This window comes from Oncorhynchus masou, unplaced genomic scaffold, assembly GCF_036934945.1.
Source record: "Oncorhynchus masou masou isolate Uvic2021 unplaced genomic scaffold, UVic_Omas_1.1 unplaced_scaffold_1009, whole genome shotgun sequence".
In the NCBI taxonomy this organism is placed as follows: Eukaryota; Metazoa; Chordata; class Actinopteri; order Salmoniformes; family Salmonidae; genus Oncorhynchus; species Oncorhynchus masou.
Genome location: NW_026999791.1, coordinates 62,930 through 86,264, shown reverse-complemented (window position 1 = coordinate 86,264; position 23,335 = coordinate 62,930). Strand labels below are relative to the sequence as shown.

Genomic DNA, 23,335 nt, shown 5'->3' with positions numbered 1-23,335 from the left:
TATAGGTGTAAGACTGGTAACATAGGTGTAAGACTGGTTATATAGGTGTAAGACTGGTTATATAGGTGTACGACTGGTTATATAGGTGTACGACTGGTTATATAGGTGTATGACTGGTTATATAGGTGTAAGACTGGTTATATAGGTGTAAGACTGGTTATATAGGTGTAAGACTGGTTATATAGGTGTAAGACTGGTTATATAGGTGTACGACTGGTTATATAGGTGTAAGACTGGTTATATAGGTGTAAGACTGGTTATATAGGTGTAAGACTGGTTATATAGGTGTAAGACTGGTTATATAGGTGTAAGACTGGTTATATAGGTGTAAGACTGGTTACATAGGTGTAAGACTGGTTAAATAGGTGTAAGACTGGTTATATAGGTGTAAGACTGGTTATATAGGTGTACGACTGGTTATATAGGTGTAAGACTGGTTATATAGGTGTAAGACTGGTTATATAGGTGTACGACTGGTTATATAGGTGTAAGACTGGTTATATAGGTGTAAGACTGGTTATATAGGTGTAAGACTGGTTACATAAGTGTACGACTGGTTACATAGGTGTAAGACTGGTTATATAGGTGTAAGACTGGTTACATAGGTGTAAGACTGGTTATATAGGTGTAAGACTGGTTATATAGGTGTAAGACTGGTTATATAGGTGTACGACTGGTTATATAGGTATAAGACTGGTTATATAGGTGTACGACTGGTTATATAGGTGTAAGACTGGTTACATAGGTGTAAGACTGGTTACATAGGTGTAAGACTGGTTACATAGGTGTAAGACTGGTTATATAGGTGTAGGACTGGTTATATAGGTGTAAGACTGGTTATATAGGTGTAAGACTGGTTATATAGGTGTAAGACTGGTTACTTATGTGTAAGACTGGTTATATAGGTGTAAGACTGGTTATATAGGTGTAAGACTGGTTATATAGGTGTAAGACTGGTAACATAGGTGTAAGACTGGTTATATAGGTGTAAGACTGGTTATATAGGTGTAAGACTGGTTATATAGGTGTAAGACTGGTTATATAGGTGTAAGACTGGTTATATAGGTGTAAGACTGGTTATATAGGTGTAAGACTGGTTATATAGGTGTAAGACTGGTTATATAGGTGTAAGACTGGTAACATAGGTGTAAGACTGGTTATATAGGTGTAAGACTGGTAACATAGGTGTAAGACTGGTTAAATAGGTGTAAGACTGGTTACTTATGTGTAAGACTGGTTATATAGGTGTAAGACTGGTTATATAGGTGTAAGACTGGTAACATAGGTGTAAGACTGGTTATATAGGTGTACGACTGGTTATATAGGTGTACGACTGGTTATATAGGTGTATGACTGGTTATATAGGTGTAAGACTGGTTATATAGGTGTAAGACTGGTTATATAGGTGTAAGACTGGTTATATAGGTGTAAGACTGGTTATATAGGTGTACGACTGGTTATATAGGTGTAAGACTGGTTATATAGGTGTAAGACTGGTTATATAGGTGTAAGACTGGTTATATAGGTGTAAGACTGGTTATATAGGTGTAAGACTGGTTATATAGGTGTAAGACTGGTTACATAGGTGTAAGACTGGTTAAATAGGTGTAAGACTGGTTATATAGGTGTAAGATAGGTGTAAGACTGGTTATATAGGTGTAAGACTGGTTATATAGGTGTACGACTGGTTATATAGGTGTAAGACTGGTAACATAGGTGTAAGACTGGTTATATAGGTGTAAGACTGGTTATATAGGTGTAAGACTGGTATAGGTGTAAGACTGGTTATATAGGTGTAAGACTGGTTATATAGGTGTAAGACTGGTTATATAGGTGTAAGACTGGTAACATAGGTGTAAGACTGGTTATATAGGTGTAAGACTGGTTACATAGGTGTAAGACTGGTTATATAGGTGTAAGACTGGTAACATAGGTGTAAGACTGGTTATATAGGTGTAAGACTGGTTATATAGGTGTAAGACTGGTTATATAGGTGTAAGACTGGTTATATAGGTGTAAGACTGGTTATATATACTGGTAGGTGTAAGACTGGTTATATAGGTGTAAGACTGGTTATATAGGTGTAAGACTGGTAACATAGGTGTAAGACTGGTAATATAGGTGTACGACTGGTTATATAGGTGTAAGACTGGTTATATAGGTGTAAGACTGGTTATATAGGTGTAAGACTGGTAACATAGGTGTAAGACTGGTAACATAGGTGTAAGACTGGTTATATAGGTGTAAGACTGGTTATATAGGTGTAAGACTGGTTATATATGTGTAAGACTGGTTATATATGTGTAAGACTGGTTATATAGGTGTAAGACTGGTTATATAGGTGTAAGACTGGTTATATAGGTGTAAGACTGGTTATATAGGTGTAAGACTGGTTATATAGGTGTAAGACTGGTTATATAGGTGTAAGACTGGTAACATAGGTGTAAGACTGGTAACATAGGTGTAAGACTGGTTATATAGGTGTAAGACTGGTTATATAGGTGTAAGACTGGTTACATAGGTGTAAGACTGGTTACATAGGTGTAAGACTGGTAACATAGGTGTAAGACTGGTTATATAGGTGTAAGACTGGTAACATAGGTGTAAGACTGGTTATATAGGTGTAAGACTGGTTATATAGGTGTAAGACTGGTTATATAGGTGTAAGACTGGTTACATAGGTGTAAGACTGGTTATATAGGTGTAAGACTGGTAACATAGGTGTAAGACTGGTAACATAGGTGTAAGACTGGTTATATAGGTGTAAGACTGGTTATATAGGTGTAAGACTGGTTATATAGGTGTAAGACTGGTTACATAGGTGTAAGACTGGTAACATAGGTGTAAGACTGGTTATATAGGTGTAAGACTGGTAACATAGGTGTAAGACTGGTTATATAGGTGTAAGACTGGTTATATAGGTGTAAGACTGGTTATATAGGTGTAAGACTGGTTATATAGGTGTAAGACTGGTTATATATGTGTAAGACTGGTTATATAGGTGTAAGACTGGTTATATAGGTGTAAGACTGGTTATATAGGTGTAAGACTGGTAACATAGGTGTAAGACTGGTTATATAGGTGTAAGACTGGTTATATAGGTGTAAGACTGGTTATATAGGTGTAAGACTGGTTATATAGGTGTAAGACTGGTTATATATGTGTAAGACTGGTTATATAGGTGTAAGACTGGTTATATAGGTGTAAGACTGGTTATATAGGTGTAAGACTGGTTACATAGGTGTAAGACTGGTTATATAGGTGTAAGACTGGTTATATAGGTGTAAGACTGGTTATATAGATGTAAGACTGGTTACTTATGTGTAAGACTGGTTATATAGGTGTAAGACTGGTTATATAGGTGTAAGACTGGTTATATAGGTGTAAGACTGGTAACATAGGTGTAAGACTGGTTATATAGGTGTAAGACTGGTTACTTATGTGTAAGACTGGTTATATAGGTGTAAGACTGGTTATATAGGTGTAAGACTGGTAACATAGGTGTAAGACTGGTTATATAGGTGTAAGACTGGTTATATAGGTGTAAGGCTGGTAACATAGGTGTATTTTTTATTTATTTTACCTTTATTTAACCAGGCAAGTCAGTTAAGAACAAATTCTTATTTTCAATGACGGCCTGGGAACAGTGGGTTAACTGCCTGTTCAGGGGCAGAACCACAGATTTGTACCTTGTCAGCTCGGGGGTTTGAACTCGCAACCTTCCGGTTACTAGTCCAACGCTCTAACCACTAGGCTACCCTGCCGCCCCAGTAAGACTGGTTACATAGGTATAAGACAGGTGTAAGACAGGTACATAGGTGTAAGACACCTCCAACTCAATCATCAAGTTTGCAGATGACACAACAGTAGTAGGCCTGATTACCAACAATAACAAGACAGCCTACAGGGAGGAGATGAGGGCCTGTCAGGGTGGTGTCAGGAAAATAACCTCTCCCTCAATGTCAACAAAACAAAGGAGCTGATGGTGGACTAAAGGAAACAGCAAAGGGAGCAAGCCTCTATCCACATTGATGTGACCGCAGTGGAGAAGGTGGAAAGCGTCAAGATCCTCGGCTTACACATCACAGACACTGAAATGGTCTACCCACACAGACAGCATGGTGAAGACAGAGCTGGTGTAACTGTGGCATGTGATTTACGTCATTTCCGGTCACAACTTGCAGACTTGTTTACGTGTTGCTGTGCGTTTTGTTGCCAACCTATTTTGCTACCTGAAACTTTACGGTTTTTACTTTTTAATTACCGTTTATATTTTTGTTTTTTCCCTCAACTTTTTCACTCAGGACGCTTTATCTGGACATGGTTCATCAGGACGTCCAACAGCCGAAGCTAAGTAGTAACATTAACATGATGCCTTCTAATTGCAGTCGCTGTACTCATAATATACTGGAGAACGATCGCCTTACGGCGAGGATAGCTGTGTTACAAGCCCAGCTTCAGACGCAATCGTTAGGCAAGGGTGATTTCAGTGTAGGAAAGGATGAAACAGTGTCTGTGCCACCAGTAAGTACAGATAGTAGTATAAATCCCCTCGCACAGTCCCTGCAGCCGGACAACTTTGTCACGGTTTCTGGAAGGAAATGCTGTAGGAATGCTCAACCGGTGTCGCTCATTCAGCCGACAGAAACTTTCAACCGGTTTTCCCCATTAAGCAGCGAGTCGGAGTCAGAAGCCGAGCCTTCTCTTGTCTCTACTCCTCCCGTTACGGGGTCTGAGACACCGAAGCTTCCCACCATTAGCTCTGACAAATTGAAAACTGTAGTCATTGGCGACTCCATTACCCGCAGTATTAGACTTAAAACGAATCATCCAGCGATCATACACTGTTTACCAGGGGCAGGACAACCGACGTTAAGGCTAATCTGAAGATGGTGCTGGCTAAAGCTAAAACTGGCGAGCGTAGAGAGTATAGAGATATTGTTATCCACGTCGGCACCAACGATGTTAGGATGAAACAGTCAGAGATCACCAAGCGCAACATAGCTTCTGCGTGTAAATCAGCTAGAAAGATGTGTCGGCATCGAGTAATTGTCTCTGGCCCCCTCTCAGTTAGGGGGAGTGATGAGCTCTACAGCAGAGTCTCACAACTCAATCGCTGGTTGTAAACTGCTTTCTGCCCCTCCCAAAAGATAGAATTTGTAGATAATTTGCCCTCTTTCTGGGACTCACCCACAAACAGGACCAAGCCTGACCTGCTGAGGAGTGACGGACTCCATCCTAGCTGGAGGGGTGCTCTCATCTTATCTACCAACATAGACAGGGCTCTAACTCCTCTAGCTCCACAATGAAATAGGGTGCAGGCCAGGCAGCAGGCTGTTAGCCAGCCTGCCAACATAGTGGAGTCTGCCACTAGCACAGTCAGTGTAGTCAGCTCAGCTATCACCTTACTTCAAAGGCAATTATAGTCAATGAACTAATCACTGATCATAATCTTGATGTGATTGGCCTGACTGAAACATGGCTTAAGCCTGATGAATTTACTGTGTTAAATGAGGCCTCACCTCCTGGCTACACTACTGACCATATCCCCCGTGCATCCCGCAAAGGCGGAGGTGTTGCTAACATTTACGATAGCAAATTTAAATTTAAATTTAAAAAAATAACGTTTTCATCTTTTGAGCTTCTCGTCATGAAATCTATGCAGCCTACTCAATCACTTTTTATAGCTACTGTTTACAGGCCTCCTGGGCCATATACAACGCTCCTCATTGAGTTCCCGGAATTCCTATCGGACCTTGTAGTCATAGCAGATAATATTCTAATCTTTGGTGACTTTAATATTCACGGCGGCACACCAAACTGGAAGTCTTCCGACTAGCTTGGAAAGACAGTACCGTGCAGTACCGAAGAGCCCTTACTGCTGCTCAATCATCCTATTTTACTCATTTAATTGAGGAAAATAAGAACAATCCGAAATTCCTTTTTGATACTGTCGCAAAGCTTACTAAAAAGCAGCATTCCCCAGAACAGGATGGCTTTCACTTTAGCAGTGATAAATTCATGAACTTCTTTGAGGAAAGATCATGATTATTAGAAAGCAAATTACGGACTCCTCTTTAAATCTGCATATTCCTTCAAAGCTCAGTTGTCCTGAGTCTGCACAACTCTGCCAGGACCTAGGATCAAGAGAGACGCTCAAGTGTTTTAGTACTATATCTCTTGACACAATGATGAAAATAATCATGGCCTCTAAACCTTCAAGCTGCATACTGGACCCTATTCCAACTAAACGACTGAAAGAGCTGCTTCCTGTGCTTGGCCCTCCTATGTTGAACATAATAAACGGCTCTCTATCTACCGGATGTGTACAAAACCCACTAAAAGTGGCAGTAATAAAGCCTCTCTTGAAAAAGCCAAACCTTGACCCAGAAAATATAAAGAAACTAATCGGCCTATAACGAATCTTCCATTCCTCTCAAAGATTTTAGAAAAGGCTGTTGCGCAGCAACTCACTGCCTTCCTGAAGACAAACAATGTATACAAAATGCTTCAGTCTGGTTTTAAACCCCATCATAGCACTGAGACTGCACTTGTGAAGGTGGTAAATTACCTTTTAATGGCATCCTCGTACTCCTAGACCTTAGTGCTGCTTTTGATACCATCGATCACCACATTCTTTTGGAGAGATTGGAAACCCAAATTGGTCTACACGGACAAGTTCTGGCCTTGTTTAGATCTTATCTGTCGGAAAGATATCAGTTTGTCTCTGTGAATGGTTTGTCCTCTGACAAATCAACTGTAAATTTTGGTGTTCCTCAAGGTTCCGTTTTAGGACCACTATTGTTTTCACTATATATTTTACCTCTTGGGGATGTCATTTGAAAACATAATGTTAACTTTCACTGCTATGCGGATGACACACAGCTGTACATTTCAATGAAACATGGTGAAGCCCCAAAATTGCCCTCGCGAGAAGCATGTGTTTCAGACATAAGGAAGTGGATGGCTGCAAACGTTCTACTTTTAAACTCAGACAAAACAGAGATGCTTGTTCTCGGGCCCAATAAACAAAGAGATCTTCTGTTGAATCTGACAATTAATCTTCATGGTTGTACAGTCATCTCAAATAAAACTGTGAAGGACCTCTGTGTTGCTCTGGACCCTGATCTCTCTTTTGAAGAACATATCAAGACCATTTCAAGGACAGCTTTTTTCCATCTACGTAACATTGCAAAAATCAGAAACTTTCTGTCCAAAAATGATGCAAAAAAATTAATCCATGCTTTTGTCACTTCTAGGTTAGACTACTGCAATGCTCTACTTTCCGGCAACCCGGATAAAGCACTAAATAAACTTCAGTTAGTGCTAAATACGGCTGCTAGAATCCTGACTAGAACCACAAAATTTGATCATATTACTCCAGTGCTAGCCTCCCTCCCACTGGCTTCCTGTCAAAGCAAGGGCTGATTTCAAGGTTTTACTGCTAACCTACAAAGCATTACATGGGCTTGCTCCTACCTATCTCTCTGATTTGGTCCTGCCGTACATACCTACACGTACGCTACGGTCACAAGATGCAGGCCTCCTAATTGTCCCTAGAATTTCTAAGCAAACAGCTGGAGGCAGGGCTTTCTCCTATAGAGTTCCATTTTTATGGAACGGTCTGCCGACCGATATCAGAGACGCAAACTCAGTCTCAAACTCTAAGTCTTTACTGAAGACTCATCTCTTCAGTGGGTCATATGATTGAGTGTAGTCTGGCCCAGGAGTGGGAAGGTGAACGGAAAGGCTCTGGAGCAACGAACCGCCCTTGCTGTCTCTGCCTGGCCGGTTTCCTCTCTTTCCACTGGGATTCTCTGCCTCTAACCCTATTACAGGGGCTGAGTCACTGGCTTACTGGGGCTCTCTCATACCGTCCCTGGGAGGAGTGCGATACCTGAGTGGGTTGAGTCACTGATGTGGTCATCCTGTCTGGGTTGCCCCCCCCCCGCTCCCTTGGGTTGTGCCGTGGCGGAGATCTTTGTGGGATATACTCAGCCTTGTCTCAGGATGCTAAGTTGATGGTTGAAGATATCCCTCTAGTGGTGTGGGGGCTGTGCTTTGGCAAAGTGGGTGGGGTTATATCCTTCCTGTTTGGCCCTGTCCGGGGGTGTCCTCGGATGGGGCCACAGTGTCTCCTGACCCCTCCTGTCTCAGCCTCCAGTATTTATGCTGCAGTAGTTTATGTGTTGTGGGGCTAGGGTCTGTTTGTTATATCTGGAGTACTTCTCCTGTCCTATTCGGTGTCCTGTGTGAATTTAAGTGTGCTCTCTCTAATTCTCTCTTTCTCTCTCTCTCCTTCTCTCTCTCGGAGGACCTGGGACCATGCCTCAGGACTACCTGACATGATGACTCCTTGCTGTCCCCAGTCCAACTGGCCGTGCTGCTGCTCCAGTTTTAACTGTTCTGCCTTATTATTACTGGACCATGCTGGTCATTTATGAACATTTGAACATCTTGGCCATGTTCTGTTATAATCTCCATCCGGCACAGCCAGAAGAGGACTGGCCACCCCACATAGCCTGGTTCCTCTCTAGGTTTCTTCCTGGGTTTTGGCCTTTCTAGGGAGTTTTTCCTAGCCACCGTGCTTCTACACCTGCATTGCTTGCTCTTTGGGGTTTTAGGCTGGGTTTCTGTACAGCACTTTGAGATATCAGCTGATGTACGAAGGGCTGTATAAATAAATTTGATTTGATTTGAAGAAGGTGCAACAGTGTCTCTTCAACCTTGTCTTGGCCCCTAAAACCCTCACAAACTTTTACAGACACACAATTGAGAGTATCCTGTCAGGCTGTATCACCGCCTGGTACGGCAACTGCACCGCCCGCAACCGCAGCGCTCTCCAGAGGGTGGTGCAGTCTGCACAAAGCATCACAGGGATCATACTGCCTGCCCTCCAGGACACCTGCAGCACCTTATGTCACAGGAAGGCCAAAAAGACAATCAAGGACATCAACCACCCGAGTAACGGCCCGTTCACCCCGCTATCATCGAGAAGTAGAGGTCAGTACAGGTGCATCAAAACTGGGACCGAGAGTCTGAATCCCAGCTTCTATCCCAAGGCCATCAGACTGTTAAACAGCCATCACTAGTCGGCTTCCACCCGGTTACTCAACCCTACAGAGGCTGCTGACATATATACATAGACATGGAATGACTGGCCACTTTAATAATGGAACACTAGTCACTTTAATAATGTTTACATCCTGCTTTACTCATCTCATATCTATATACTGTATTATATTCTACTGTATTGTAGTCAATGCCACTCTGATATTGCTTGTCCTAAGATTTATATATTTCTTAATTCCATTCTTTTACTTTTAGATTTCTGTGTATTGTTGTGAATTGTTAGACACTACTGAACTGTTAGATACTACTGCACTGTTAGATTCTACTGCACTGTTAGATTCTACTGTACTGTTATATACTACTGCACTGTAAGATACTACAGCACTGTTAGATACTACTGCACTGTTAGATACTACTGCACTGTTACATACTACTGCACTGTTAGATACTACTGCACTGTTATATACTACTGCACAGTTAGATACTACTGCACTGTTAGATACTACTGCACTGTTAGATACTACTGCACTGTTAGATACTACTGCACAGTTAGATACTACTGCACTGTTAGATACTACTGCACTGTTAGATACTACTGCACTGTTAGATACTACTGCACTGTTAGATACTACTGTTAGATACTACTGTTAGATACTACTGCACTGTTAGATACTACTGCACTGTTAGACACTACTGCACTGTTAGATACTACTACACTGTTAGACACTACTGCACTGTTAGACACTACTGCACTGTTAGACACTACTGCACTGTTAGACACTACTGCACTGTTAGATACTACTGCACTGTTAGATACTACTGCACTGTTAGATACTACTGCACTGTTAGATACTACTGCACTGTTAGACACTACTGCACTGTTAGATACTACTGCACTGTTAGACACTACTGCACTGTTAGACACTACTGCACTGTTAGACACTACTGCACTGTTAGATACTACTGCACTGTTAGATACTACTGCACTGTTAGAGACTACTGCACTGTTAGACACTACTGCACTGTTAGATACTACTGCTCTGTTAGATACTACTGCTCTGTTTGATACTACTGCACTGTTAGATACTACTGCACTTTTAGATACTACTGCACTGTTAGATACTACTGCACTGTTAGATACTACTGTTAGACACTACTGTTAGATCCTACTGCACTGTTAGATACTACTGCACTGTTAGACACTACTGCACTGTTAGACACTACTGCACTGTTAGATACTACTGCACTGTTAGATACTACTGCACTGTTAGATACTACTACAGTGTTAGATACTACTGCACTGTTAGATACTACTGCACTGTTAGACACTACTGCACTGTTAGACACTACTGCACTGTTAGATACTACTGCACTGTTAGATACTACTGCACTGTTAGATACTACCGCACTGTTAGATACTACTGTTAGATACTACTGTTAGATCCTACTGCACTGTTAGATACTACTACACTGTTAGACACTACTGCACTGTTAGACACTACTGCACTGTTAGATACTACTGCACTGTTAGATACTACTGTTAGATCCTACTGCACTGTTATATACTACTGCACTGTTAGATACTACTGCACTGTTATATACTACTACACAGTTAGACACTACTGCACTGTTAGATACTACTGCACTGTTCGACTCTACTGCACTGTTCGACTCTACTGCACTGTTAGATACTACTGCACTGTTAGATACTACTGCACTGTTAGATACTACTGCACTGTTACATACTACTGCACTGTTACATACTACTGCACTGTTAGATAGCACTGCACTGTTAGATAATACTGCACTGTTAGATACTACTGCACAGTTAGATACTACTGCACTGTTAGATACTACTGCACTGTTATATACTACTGCACTGATAGATAATACTGCACTGTTAGACACTATTGCACTGATAGATACTACTGCACAGTTAGATACTACTGCACTGTTAGATACTACTGCACAGTTAGATACTACTGCACTGTTAGACACTACTGCACTGTTAGATACTACTGCACTGTTAGATACTACTGTTAGATACTACTGTTAGATACTACTGCACTGTTAGATACTACTGCACTGTTAGACACTACTGCACTGTTAGACACTACTGCACTGTTAGATACTACTGCACTGTTAGACACTACTGCACTGTTAGACACTACTGCACTGTTAGACACTACTGCACTGTTAGATACTACTGCACTGTTAGATACTACTGCACTGTTAGACCCTACTGCACTGTTAGACACTACTGCACTGTTAGACACTACTGCACTGTTAGATACTACTGCACTGTTAGACACTACTGCACTGTTAGACACTACTGCACTGTTAGATACTACTGCACTGTTAGATACTACTGCACTGTTAGATACTACTGCACTGTTAGACACTACTGCACTGTTAGATACTACTGCACTGTTAGATACTACTGCACTGTTAGATACTACTGTTATATCCTACTGCACTGTTAGATACTACTACACTGTTAGACACTACTGCACTGTTAGATACTACTGCACTGTTAGATACTACTGCACTGTTAGACACTACTGCACTGTTAAATACTACTGCACTGTTAGACACTACTGCACTGTTGGATACTACTGCACTGTTAGATACTACTGCACTGTTAGATACTACTGCACTGTTAGACACTACTGCACTGTTAGACACTACTGCACTGTTAGACACTACTGCACTGTTAGATACTACTGCACTGTTAGATACTACCGCACTGTTAGATGCTACCGTTAGATACTACTGTTAGATACTACTGCACTGTTAGATACTACTGCACTGTTAGACACTACTGCACTGTTAGATACTACTGCACTGTTAGACACTACTGCACTGTTAGACACTACTGCACTGTTAGACACTACTGCACTGTTAGATACTACTGCACTGTTAGATACTACTGCACTGTTAGACCCTACTGCACTGTTAGACACTACTGCACTGTTAGACACTACTGCACTGTTAGATACTACTGCACTGTTAGATACTACTGCACTGTTAGACACTACTGCACTGTTAGACACTACTGCACTGTTAGATACTACTGCACTGTTAGATACTACTGCACTGTTAGACACTACTGCACTGTTAGATACTACTGCACTGTTAGATACTACTGCACTGTTAGATACTACTGTTATATCCTACTGCACTGTTAGATACTACTGCACTGTTAGACACTACTGCACTGTTAGATACTACTGCACTGTTAGATACTACTGCACTGTTAGATACTACTGCACTGTTAGACACTACTGCACTGTTAGACACTACTGCACTGTTGGATACTACTGCACTGTTAGATACTACTGCACTGTTAGATACTACTGCACTGTTAGATACTACTGCACTGTTAGACACTACTGCACTGTTAGACACTACTGCACTGTTAGACACTACTGCACTGTTAGATACTACTGCACTGTTAGATACTACCGCACTGTTAGATGCTACTGTTAGATACTACTGTTAGATACTACTGCACTGTTCGACTCTACTGCACTGTTAGATACTACTGCACTGTTAGATACTACTGCACTGTTAGATACTACTCTTAGATAAGACTGCACTGTTAGATACTACTGCACTGTTAGACACTACTGCACTGTTAGACACTACTGCACTGTTAGATACTACTGCACTGTTAGATACTACTGTTAGATACTACTGCACTGTTAGACACTACTGCACTGTTAGACACTACTGCACTGTTAGACACTACTGCACTGTTCGACTCTACTGCACTGTTAGATACTATGGCACTGTTAGATACTACTGCACTGTTAGATACTACCGCACTGTTAGATACTACTGTTAGATACTACTGTTAGATACTACTGCACTGTTCGACTCTACTGCACTGTTAGATACTACTGCACTGTTAGATAGCACTGCACTGTTAGATAATACTGCACTGTTAGATACTACTGCACAGTTAGATACTACTGCACTGTTAGATACTACTGCACTGTTAGACACTACTGCACTGTTAGACACTACTGCACTGTTAGACACTACTGCACTGTTAGATACTACTGCACTGTTAGATACTACTGCACTGTTAGAGACTACTGCACTGTTAGACACTACTGCACTGTTAGATACTACTGCTCTGTTAGATACTACTGCACTGTTTGATACTACTGCACTGTTAGATACTACTGCACTTTTAGATACTACTACACTGTTAGATACTACTGCACTGTTAGATACTACTGTTAGACACTACTGTTAGATCCTACTGCACTGTTAGATACTACTACACTGTTAGACACTACTGCACTGTTAGACACTACTGCACTGTTAGATACTACTGCACTGTTAGATACTACTGCACTGTTAGATACTACTGCACAGTTAGATACTACTGCACAGTTAGATACTACTGCACTGTTATATACTACTGCACTGATAGATAATACTGCACTGTTAGACACTATTGCACTGATAGATACTACTGCACAGTTAGATACTACTGCACTGTTAGATACTACTGCACTGTTATATACTACTGCACTGTTAGACACTACTGCACTGTTAGACACTACTGCACTGTTAGATACTACTGCACTGTTAGATACTACTGTTAGATACTACTGCACTGTTAGATACTACTGCACTGTTAGACCCTACTGCACTGTTAGACCCTACTGCACTGTTAGACACTACTGCACTGTTAGACACTACTGCACTGTTAGATACTACTGCACTGTTAGACACTACTGCACTGTTAGACACTACTGCACTGTTAGATACTACTGCACTGTTAGATACTACTGCACTGTTAGATACTACTGCACTGTTAGACACTACTGCACTGTTAGATACTACTGCACTGTTAGATACTACTGCACTGTTAGATACTACTGTTATATCCTACTGCACTGTTAGATACTACTACACTGTTAGACACTACTGCACTGTTAGATACTACTGCACTGTTAAATACTACTGCACTGTTAGACACTACTGCACTGTTGGATACTACTGCACTGTTGGATACTACTGCACTGTTAGATACTACTGCACTGTTAGACACTACTGCACTGTTAGACACTACTGCACTGTTAGACACTACTGCACTTTTAGACACTACTGCACTGTTAGATACTACTGCACTGTTAGATACTACCGCACTGTTAGATGCTACTGTTAGATACTACTGTTAGATACTACTGCACTGTTAGATACTACTGCACTGTTAGACACTACTGCACTGTTAGATACTACTGCACTGTTAGACACTACTGCACTGTTAGACACTACTGCACTGTTAGACACTACTGCACTGTTAGACACTACTGCACTGTTAGATACTACTGCACTGTTAGACCCTACTGCACTGTTAGACACTACTGCACTGTTAGACACTACTGCACTGTTAGATACTACTGCACTGTTAGATACTACTGCACTGTTAGACACTACTGCACTGTTAGACACTACTGCACTGTTAGATACTACTGCACTGTTAGATACTACTGCACTGTTAGACACTACTGCACTGTTAGATACTACTGCACTGTTAGATACTACTGCACTGTTAGATACTACTGTTATATCCTACTGCACTGTTAGATACTACTACACTGTTAGACACTACTGCACTGTTAGATACTACTGCACTGTTAGATACTACTGCACTGTTATATACTACTGCACTGTTAGACACTACTGCACTGTTAAATACTACTGCACTGTTAGACACTACTGCACTGTTGGATACTACTGCACTGTTAGATACTACTGCACTGTTAGATACTACTGCACTGTTAGATACTACTGCACTGTTAGACACTACTGCACTGTTAGACACTACTGCACTGTTAGACACTACTGCACTGTTAGATACTACTGCACTGTTAGATACTACCGCACTGTTAGATGCTACTGTTAGATGCTACTGTTAGATACTACTGTTAGATACTACTGCACTGTTCGACTCTACTGCACTGTTAGATACTACTGCACTGTTAGATACTACTGCACTGTTAGATACTACTCTTAGATAAGACTGCACTGTTAGATACTACTGCACTGTTAGACACTACTGCACTGTTAGACACTACTGCACTGTTAGATACTACTGCACTGTTAGATACTACTGTTAGATACTACTGCACTGTTAGACACTACTGCACTGTTAGACACTACTGCACTGTTAGACACTACTGCACTGTTCGACTCTACTGCACTGTTAGATACTACTGCACTGTTAGATACTACTGCACTGTTAGATACTACCGCACTGTTAGATACTACTGTTAGATACTACTGTTAGATACTACTGCACTGTTCGACTCTACTGCACTGTTAGATACTACTGCACTGTTAGATAGCACTGCACTGTTAGATAATACTGCACTGTTAGATACTACTGCACAGTTAGATACTACTGCACTGTTAGATACTACTGCACTGTTATATACTACTGCACTGTTAGATAGCACTGCACTGTTAGATAATACTGCACTGTTAGATACTACTGCACAGTTAGATACTACTGCACAGTTAGATACTACTGCACTGTTAGATACTACTGCACTGTTATATACTACTGCACTGATAGATAATACTGCACTGTTAGACACTATTGCACTGATAGATACTACTGCACAGTTAGATACTACTGCACTGTTAGATACTACTGCACTGTTATATACTACTCCACTGTTAGATACTACTGCACTGTTAGACACTACTGCACTGTTAGATACTACTGCACTGTTAGATACTACTGTTAGATACTACTGTTAGATACTACTGCACTGTTAGATACTATTGCACTGTTAGACACTACTGCACTGTTAGATACTACTGCACTGTTAGACACTACTGCACTGTTAGACACTACTGCACTGTTAGACACTACTGCACTGTTAGATACTACTGCACTGTTAGATACTACTGCACTGTTAGACCCTACTGCACTGTTAGACACTACTGCACTGTTAGACACTACTGCACTGTTAGATACTACTGCACTGTTAGACACTACTGCACTGTTAGACACTACTGCACTGTTAGATACTACTGCACTGTTAGATACTACTGCACTGTTAGATACTACTGCACTGTTAGACACTACTGCACTGTTAGATACTACTGCACTGTTAGATACTACTGCACTGTTAGATACTACTGTTATATCCTACTGCACTGTTAGATACTACTACACTGTTAGACACTACTGCACTGTTAGATACTACTGCACTGTTAGATACTACTGCACTGTTAGATACTACTGCACTGTTAGACACTACTGCACTGTTAAATACTACTGCACTGTTAGACACTACTGCACTGTTGGATACTACTGCACTGTTGGATACTACTGCACTGTTAGATACTACTGCACTGTTAGACACTACTGCACTGTTAGACACTACTGCACTGTTAGACACTACTGCACTGTTAGATACTACTGCACTGTTAGATACTACCGCACTGTTAGATGCTACTGTTAGATACTACTGTTAGATACTACTGCACTGTTAGATACTACTGCACTGTTAGACACTACTGCACTGTTAGATACTACTGCACTGTTAGACACTACTGCACTGTTAGACACTACTGCACTGTTAGACACTACTGCACTGTTAGATACTACTGCACTGTTAGACACTACTGCACTGTTAGACACTACTGCACTGTTAGACACTACTGCACTGTTAGACACTACTGCACTGTTAGACACTACTGCACTGTTAGATACTACTGCACTGTTAGATACTACTGCACTGTTAGACACTACTGCACTGTTAAATACTACTGCACTGTTAGACACTACTGCACTGTTGGATACTACTGCACTGTTAGATACTACTGCACTGTTAGATACTACTGCACTGTTAGACACTACTGCACTGTTAGACACTACTGCACTGTTAGATACTACTGCACTGTTAGACACTACTGCACTGTTAGATACTACTGCACTGTTAGACACTACTGCACTGTTAGATACTACTGCACTGTTAGATACTACTGTTAGATACTACTGCACTGTTAGATACTACTGCACTGTTAGACCCTACTGCACTGTTAGACCCTACTGCACTGTTAGACACTACTGCACTGTTAGACACTACTGCACTGTTAGATACTACTGCACTGTTAGACACTACTGCACTGTTAGACACTACTGCACTGTTAGATACTACTGCACTGTTAGATACTACTGCACTGTTAGATACTACTGCACTGTTAGACACTACTGCACTGTTAGATACTACTGCACTGTTAGATACTACTGCACTGTTAGATACTACTGTTATATCCTACTGCACTGTTAGATACTACTACACTGTTAGACACTACTGCACTGTTAGATACTACTGCACTGTTAAATACTACTGCACTGTTAGACACTACTGCACTGTTGGATACTACTGCACTGTTGGATACTACTGCACTGTTAGATACTACTGCACTGTTAGACACTACTGCACTGTTAGACACTACTGCACTGTTAGACACTACTGCACTTTTAGACACTACTGCACTGTTAGATACTACTGCACTGTTAGATACTACCGCACTGTTAGATGCTACTGTTAGATACTACTGTTAGATACTACTGCACTGTTAGATACTACTGCACTGTTAGACACTACTGCACTGTTAGATACTACTGCACTGTTAGACACTACTGCACTGTTAGACACTACTGCACTGTTAGACACTACTGCACTGTTAGACACTACTGCACTGTTAGATACTACTGCACTGTTAGACCCTACTGCACTGTTAGACACTACTGCACTGTTAGACACTACTGCACTGTTAGATACTACTGCACTGTTAGATACTACTGCACTGTTAGACACTACTGCACTGTTAGACACTACTGCACTGTTAGATACTACTGCACTGTTAGATACTACTGCACTGTTAGACACTACTGCACTGTTAGATACTACTGCACTGTTAGATACTACTGCACTGTTAGATACTACTGTTATATCCTACTGCACTGTTAGATACTACTACACTGTTAGACACTACTGCACTGTTAGATACTACTGCACTGTTAGATACTACTGCACTGTTATATACTACTGCACTGTTAGACACTACTGCACTGTTAAATACTACTGCACTGTTAGACACTACTGCACTGTTGGATACTACTGCACTGTTAGATACTACTGCACTGTTAGATACTACTGCACTGTTAGATACTACTGCACTGTTAGACACTACTGCACTGTTAGACACTACTGTTAGCACTGTTAGACACTACTGCACTGTTAGATACTACTGCACTGTTAGATACTACCGCACTGTTAGATGCTACTGTTAGATGCTACTGTTAGATACTACTGTTAGATACTACTGCACTGTTCGACTCTACTGCACTGTTAGATACTACTGCACTGTTAGATACTACTGCACTGTTAGATACTACTCTTAGATAAGACTGCACTGTTAGATACTACTGCACTGTTAGACACTACTGCACTGTTAGACACTACTGCACTGTTAGATACTACTGCACTGTTAGATACTACTGTTAGATACTACTGCACTGTTAGACACTACTGCACTGTTAGACACTACTGCACTGTTAGACACTACTGCACTGTTCGACTCTACTGCACTGTTAGATACTACTGCACTGTTAGATACTACTGCACTGTTAGATACTACCGCACTGTTAGATACTACTGTTAGATACTACTGTTAGATACTACTGCACTGTTCGACTCTACTGCACTGTTAGATACTACTGCACTGTTAGATAGCACTGCACTGTTAGATAATACTGCACTGTTAGATACTACTGCACAGTTAGATACTACTGCACTGTTAGATACTACTGCACTGTTATATACTACTGCACTGTTAGATAGCACTGCACTGTTAGATAATACTGCACTGTTAGATACTACTGCACAGTTAGATACTACTGCACAGTTAGATACTACTGCACTGTTAGATACTACTGCACTGTTATATACTACTGCACTGATAGATAATACTGCACTGTTAGACACTATTGCACTGATAGATACTACTGCACAGTTAGATACTACTGCACTGTTAGATACTACTGCACTGTTATATACTACTCCACTGTTAGATACTACTGCACTGTTAGACACTACTGCACTGTTAGATACTACTGCACTGTTAGATACTACTGTTAGATACTACTGTTAGATACTACTGCACTGTTAGATACTATTGCACTGTTAGACACTACTGCACTGTTAGATACTACTGCACTGTTAGACACTACTGCACTGTTAGACACTACTGCACTGTTAGACACTACTGCACTGTTAGATACTACTGCACTGTTAGATACTACTGCACTGTTAGACCCTACTGCACTGTTAGACACTACTGCACTGTTAGACACTACTGCACTGTTAGACACTACTGCACTGTTAGACACTACTGCACTGTTAGACACTACTGCACTGTTAGATACTACTGCACTGTTAGATACTACTGCACTGTTAGATACTACTGCACTGTTAGACACTACTGCACTGTTAGATACTACTGCACTGTTAGATACTACTGCACTGTTAGATACTACTGTTATATCCTACTGCACTGTTAGATACTACTACACTGTTAGACACTACTGCACTGTTAGATACTACTGCACTGTTAGATACTACTGCACTGTTAGATACTACTGCACTGTTAGACACTACTGCACTGTTAAATACTACTGCACTGTTAGACACTACTGCACTGTTGGATACTACTGCACTGTTGGATACTACTGCACTGTTAGATACTACTGCACTGTTAGACACTACTGCACTGTTAGACACTACTGCACTGTTAGACACTACTGCACTGTTAGATACTACTGCACTGTTAGATACTACCGCACTGTTAGATGCTACTGTTAGATACTACTGTTAGATACTACTGCACTGTTAGATACTACTGCACTGTTAGACACTACTGCACTGTTAGATACTACTGCACTGTTAGACACTACTGCACTGTTAGACACTACTGCACTGTTAGACACTACTGCACTGTTAGATACTACTGCACTGTTAGACCCTACTGCACTGTTAGACACTACTGCACTGTTAGACACTACTGCACTGTTAGACACTACTGCACTGTTAGACACTACTGCACTGTTAGATACTACTGCACTGTTAGATACTACTGCACTGTTAGACACTACTGCACTGTTAAATACTACTGCACTGTTAGACACTACTGCACTGTTGGATACTACTGCACTGTTAGATACTACTGCACTGTTAGATACTACTGCACTGTTAGACACTACTGCACTGTTAGACACTACTGCACTGTTAGATACTACTGCACTGTTAGATACTACTGCACTGTTAGACACTACTGCACTGTTAGATACTACTGCACTGTTAGATACTACTGCACTGTTAGATACTACTGTTATATCCTACTGCACTGTTAGATACTACTACACTGTTAGACACTACTGCACTGTTAGATACTACTGCACTGTTAGATACTACTGCACTGTTAGATACTACTGCACTGTTAGACACTACTGCACTGTTAAATACTACTGCACTGTTAGACACTACTGCACTGTTGGATACTACTGCACTGTTAGATACTACTGCACTGTTAGATACTACTGCACTGTTAGATACTACTGCACTGTTAGACACTACTGCACTGTTAGACACTACTGCACTGTTAGACACTACTGCACTGTTAGATACTACTGCACTGTTAGATGCTACTGTTAGATACTACTGTTAGATACTACTGCACTGTTCGACTCTACTGCACTGTTAGATAATACTGCACTGTTAGATACTACTGCACTGTTAGATACTACTCTTAGATAAGACTGCACTGTTAGATACTACTGCACTGTTAGACACTACTGCACTGTTAGACACTACTGCACTGTTAGATACTACTGCACTGTTAGATACTACTGTTAGATACTACTGCACTGTTAGACACTACTGCACTGTTAGACACTACTGCACTGTTAGACACTACTGCACTGTTTGACTCTACTGCACTGTTAGATACTACTGCACTGTTAGATACTACTGCACTGTTAGATACTACCGCACTGTTAGATACTACTGTTAGATACTACTGTTAGATACTACTGCACTGTTCGACTCTACTGCACTGTTAGATACTACTGCACTGTTAGATACTACTGCACTGTTAGATACTACTGCACTGTTAGATACTACTCTTAGATAATACTGCACTGTTAGATACTACTGCACTGTTAGACACTACTGCACGGTTAGATACTACTGCACTGTTAGATACTACTGCACTGTTAGATACTACTGCACTGTTGGAACTAGGAATACAAGCATTTCGCTAAACCCACAATAACATCTGCTAAATATGTGTATGTGAACAATAGAATTTGATTTGATTTGATTATGCCACAATATAAAGGCTCATATATGCTTTAAGTTATATAAGTTATGAAGCATAATATCAGCAGGCTTTAAGTAAAGTGTTACCAAAACATATATGTTTTAAATCAAACAAACAACGTTTTGAACATTTCAAATGACAAAGAACACTGTAGAGTTGTCATTCATAATGATAACACATGTCCGTACGCCATCAATATTAGAAACTCCCATAGTTCTCCAACATAACTCCTGCAGTTGTCATTCCTCCTGTGACAAGGCCTCATATAAACTGCTGTATGCCTGGGTCTATAGTAAATCTGACCTAGGCAGGGCCATTGTTCCGTGACCAATTACATAATAAAAAGTGCACTTCATCAAATTGATTTGGATCAGGAGGAGAGGGCTGTTTGGTTTCATGTCTGGTTTATTTAACAGCCTGTCAAAACAGCATAGAGGTATGTGGTGGTGGGTACATAAGGATATGAGATTCAGACTCAGTGTACCACATAAAAACAATGAAATGTCAAGGAAAATATGAATATACCTGATCTCCCTTGAGTCCCTCTTTCTCCACCTGAAACAAACAAGAGAAAACAATGACAACTACAATATGACAGTTACAATATCAGTCTAATTGAAGACACATTATACACTATACAAAATAGTTCAATCAGAAAAACAAAACAGCATTTGTAGATTGATCAGAATGTGGCAGGTTATGGTTTTTGTAATCACGTAACAATTCTTTGAAAAATGCTGCTGTGAATGTGGGTCAGAAGAGACTGAGTCCAAGCAGTACTATTTGAACCCAGGTTAGGGCCTTTCACAGTCACACTCCTACTGGTGATGTGGGTGGAAGGGAGGGGAGCAGACAGACAGACAGACAGACAGACAGACAGACAGACAGACAGACAGACAGACAGACAGACAGACAGACAGACAGGAGACAGTCAGACGGATGACAGACAGAGACAGTCAGACAAACGGACAGGAGACAGACAGACGGACGGACAGACGGACAGGAGACAGTCAGACGAATGACAGACAGACAGTCAGACATACGGACGGACGGACAGACAGACAGAGTTGTCTGTCCTCACAAACTACTGTCCACATTCAGGGCCACAGATCAACCTATCAGCTTACACATCCATCCCAAATAAGAGGTGTCCCCTTTCAATTGGCCTCCTCGCAAAAACACTGAGGACTTTTTCTTGGAAGCAGCAGCTGCAGAAAGTAGCCATTCATAACATGACATGTGTACAGAATGTGTCACTCACAGGCCCCTGTCTCTGTGCTTAAAGGTGCAATCTGTAGTTGGTACATCCAGTTTTGTACTTTTTGGGGGGTGATATATACCCATGACAACTTCAAACGCTTCATGAGCTTAGTTCAACTGTCGTACCCCATCAAACCCCCAAATATAAGCTTCTATTTTACTCCATTGTTTGTAAACAATATAATTGTAAACAAACACTGCACATCAGGGGGAGGCAGTTCCTGTTTTTGATTTAATCGACCTGGAAGACCAGGTGTGTTGAATTTAGGCAATCACTGAACTGATCAATTAGCTCAGTTGGTCAGGTGTGGTGCCGAGTTAGAACAGAACCCTGCAGTACCTGTGTACTCCAGGAACAGGGTTGCCTCGCCCTGCTGAGCTTCAGAACATGGTTCAAACTATCATTTTGATCTCATGGATGGGCAGTCCTTAGCCGTTTACCAAAACTGTGGCAGGGTGGCGGCTTCATAGTTTTTTTAAAATCACAGATTGCCTCTTTAAAACAGTGGACAGAAATCTATCGTTTAACAAGACGGCTGACAAGCCTTTGGTATCTGTGACAGCGGCTGTAAACATGAAT

At 41.0% G+C, this 23,335-nt stretch overlaps 1 protein-coding gene across 1 annotated transcript in view; it reads right to left on the bottom strand.

The window, feature by feature from the left end:
- LOC135528674 (short-chain collagen C4-like) overlaps positions 1–23,335 on the bottom strand; it is a 117,456-nt gene that overhangs the window by 55,347 nt on the left and 38,774 nt on the right. The window contains exon 7 of the mRNA XM_064957789.1: positions 22,021–22,050. Coding sequence (XP_064813861.1) covers positions 22,021–22,050 — 30 coding nt within the window. The remainder of the gene's footprint in view (positions 1–22,020; positions 22,051–23,335) is intronic.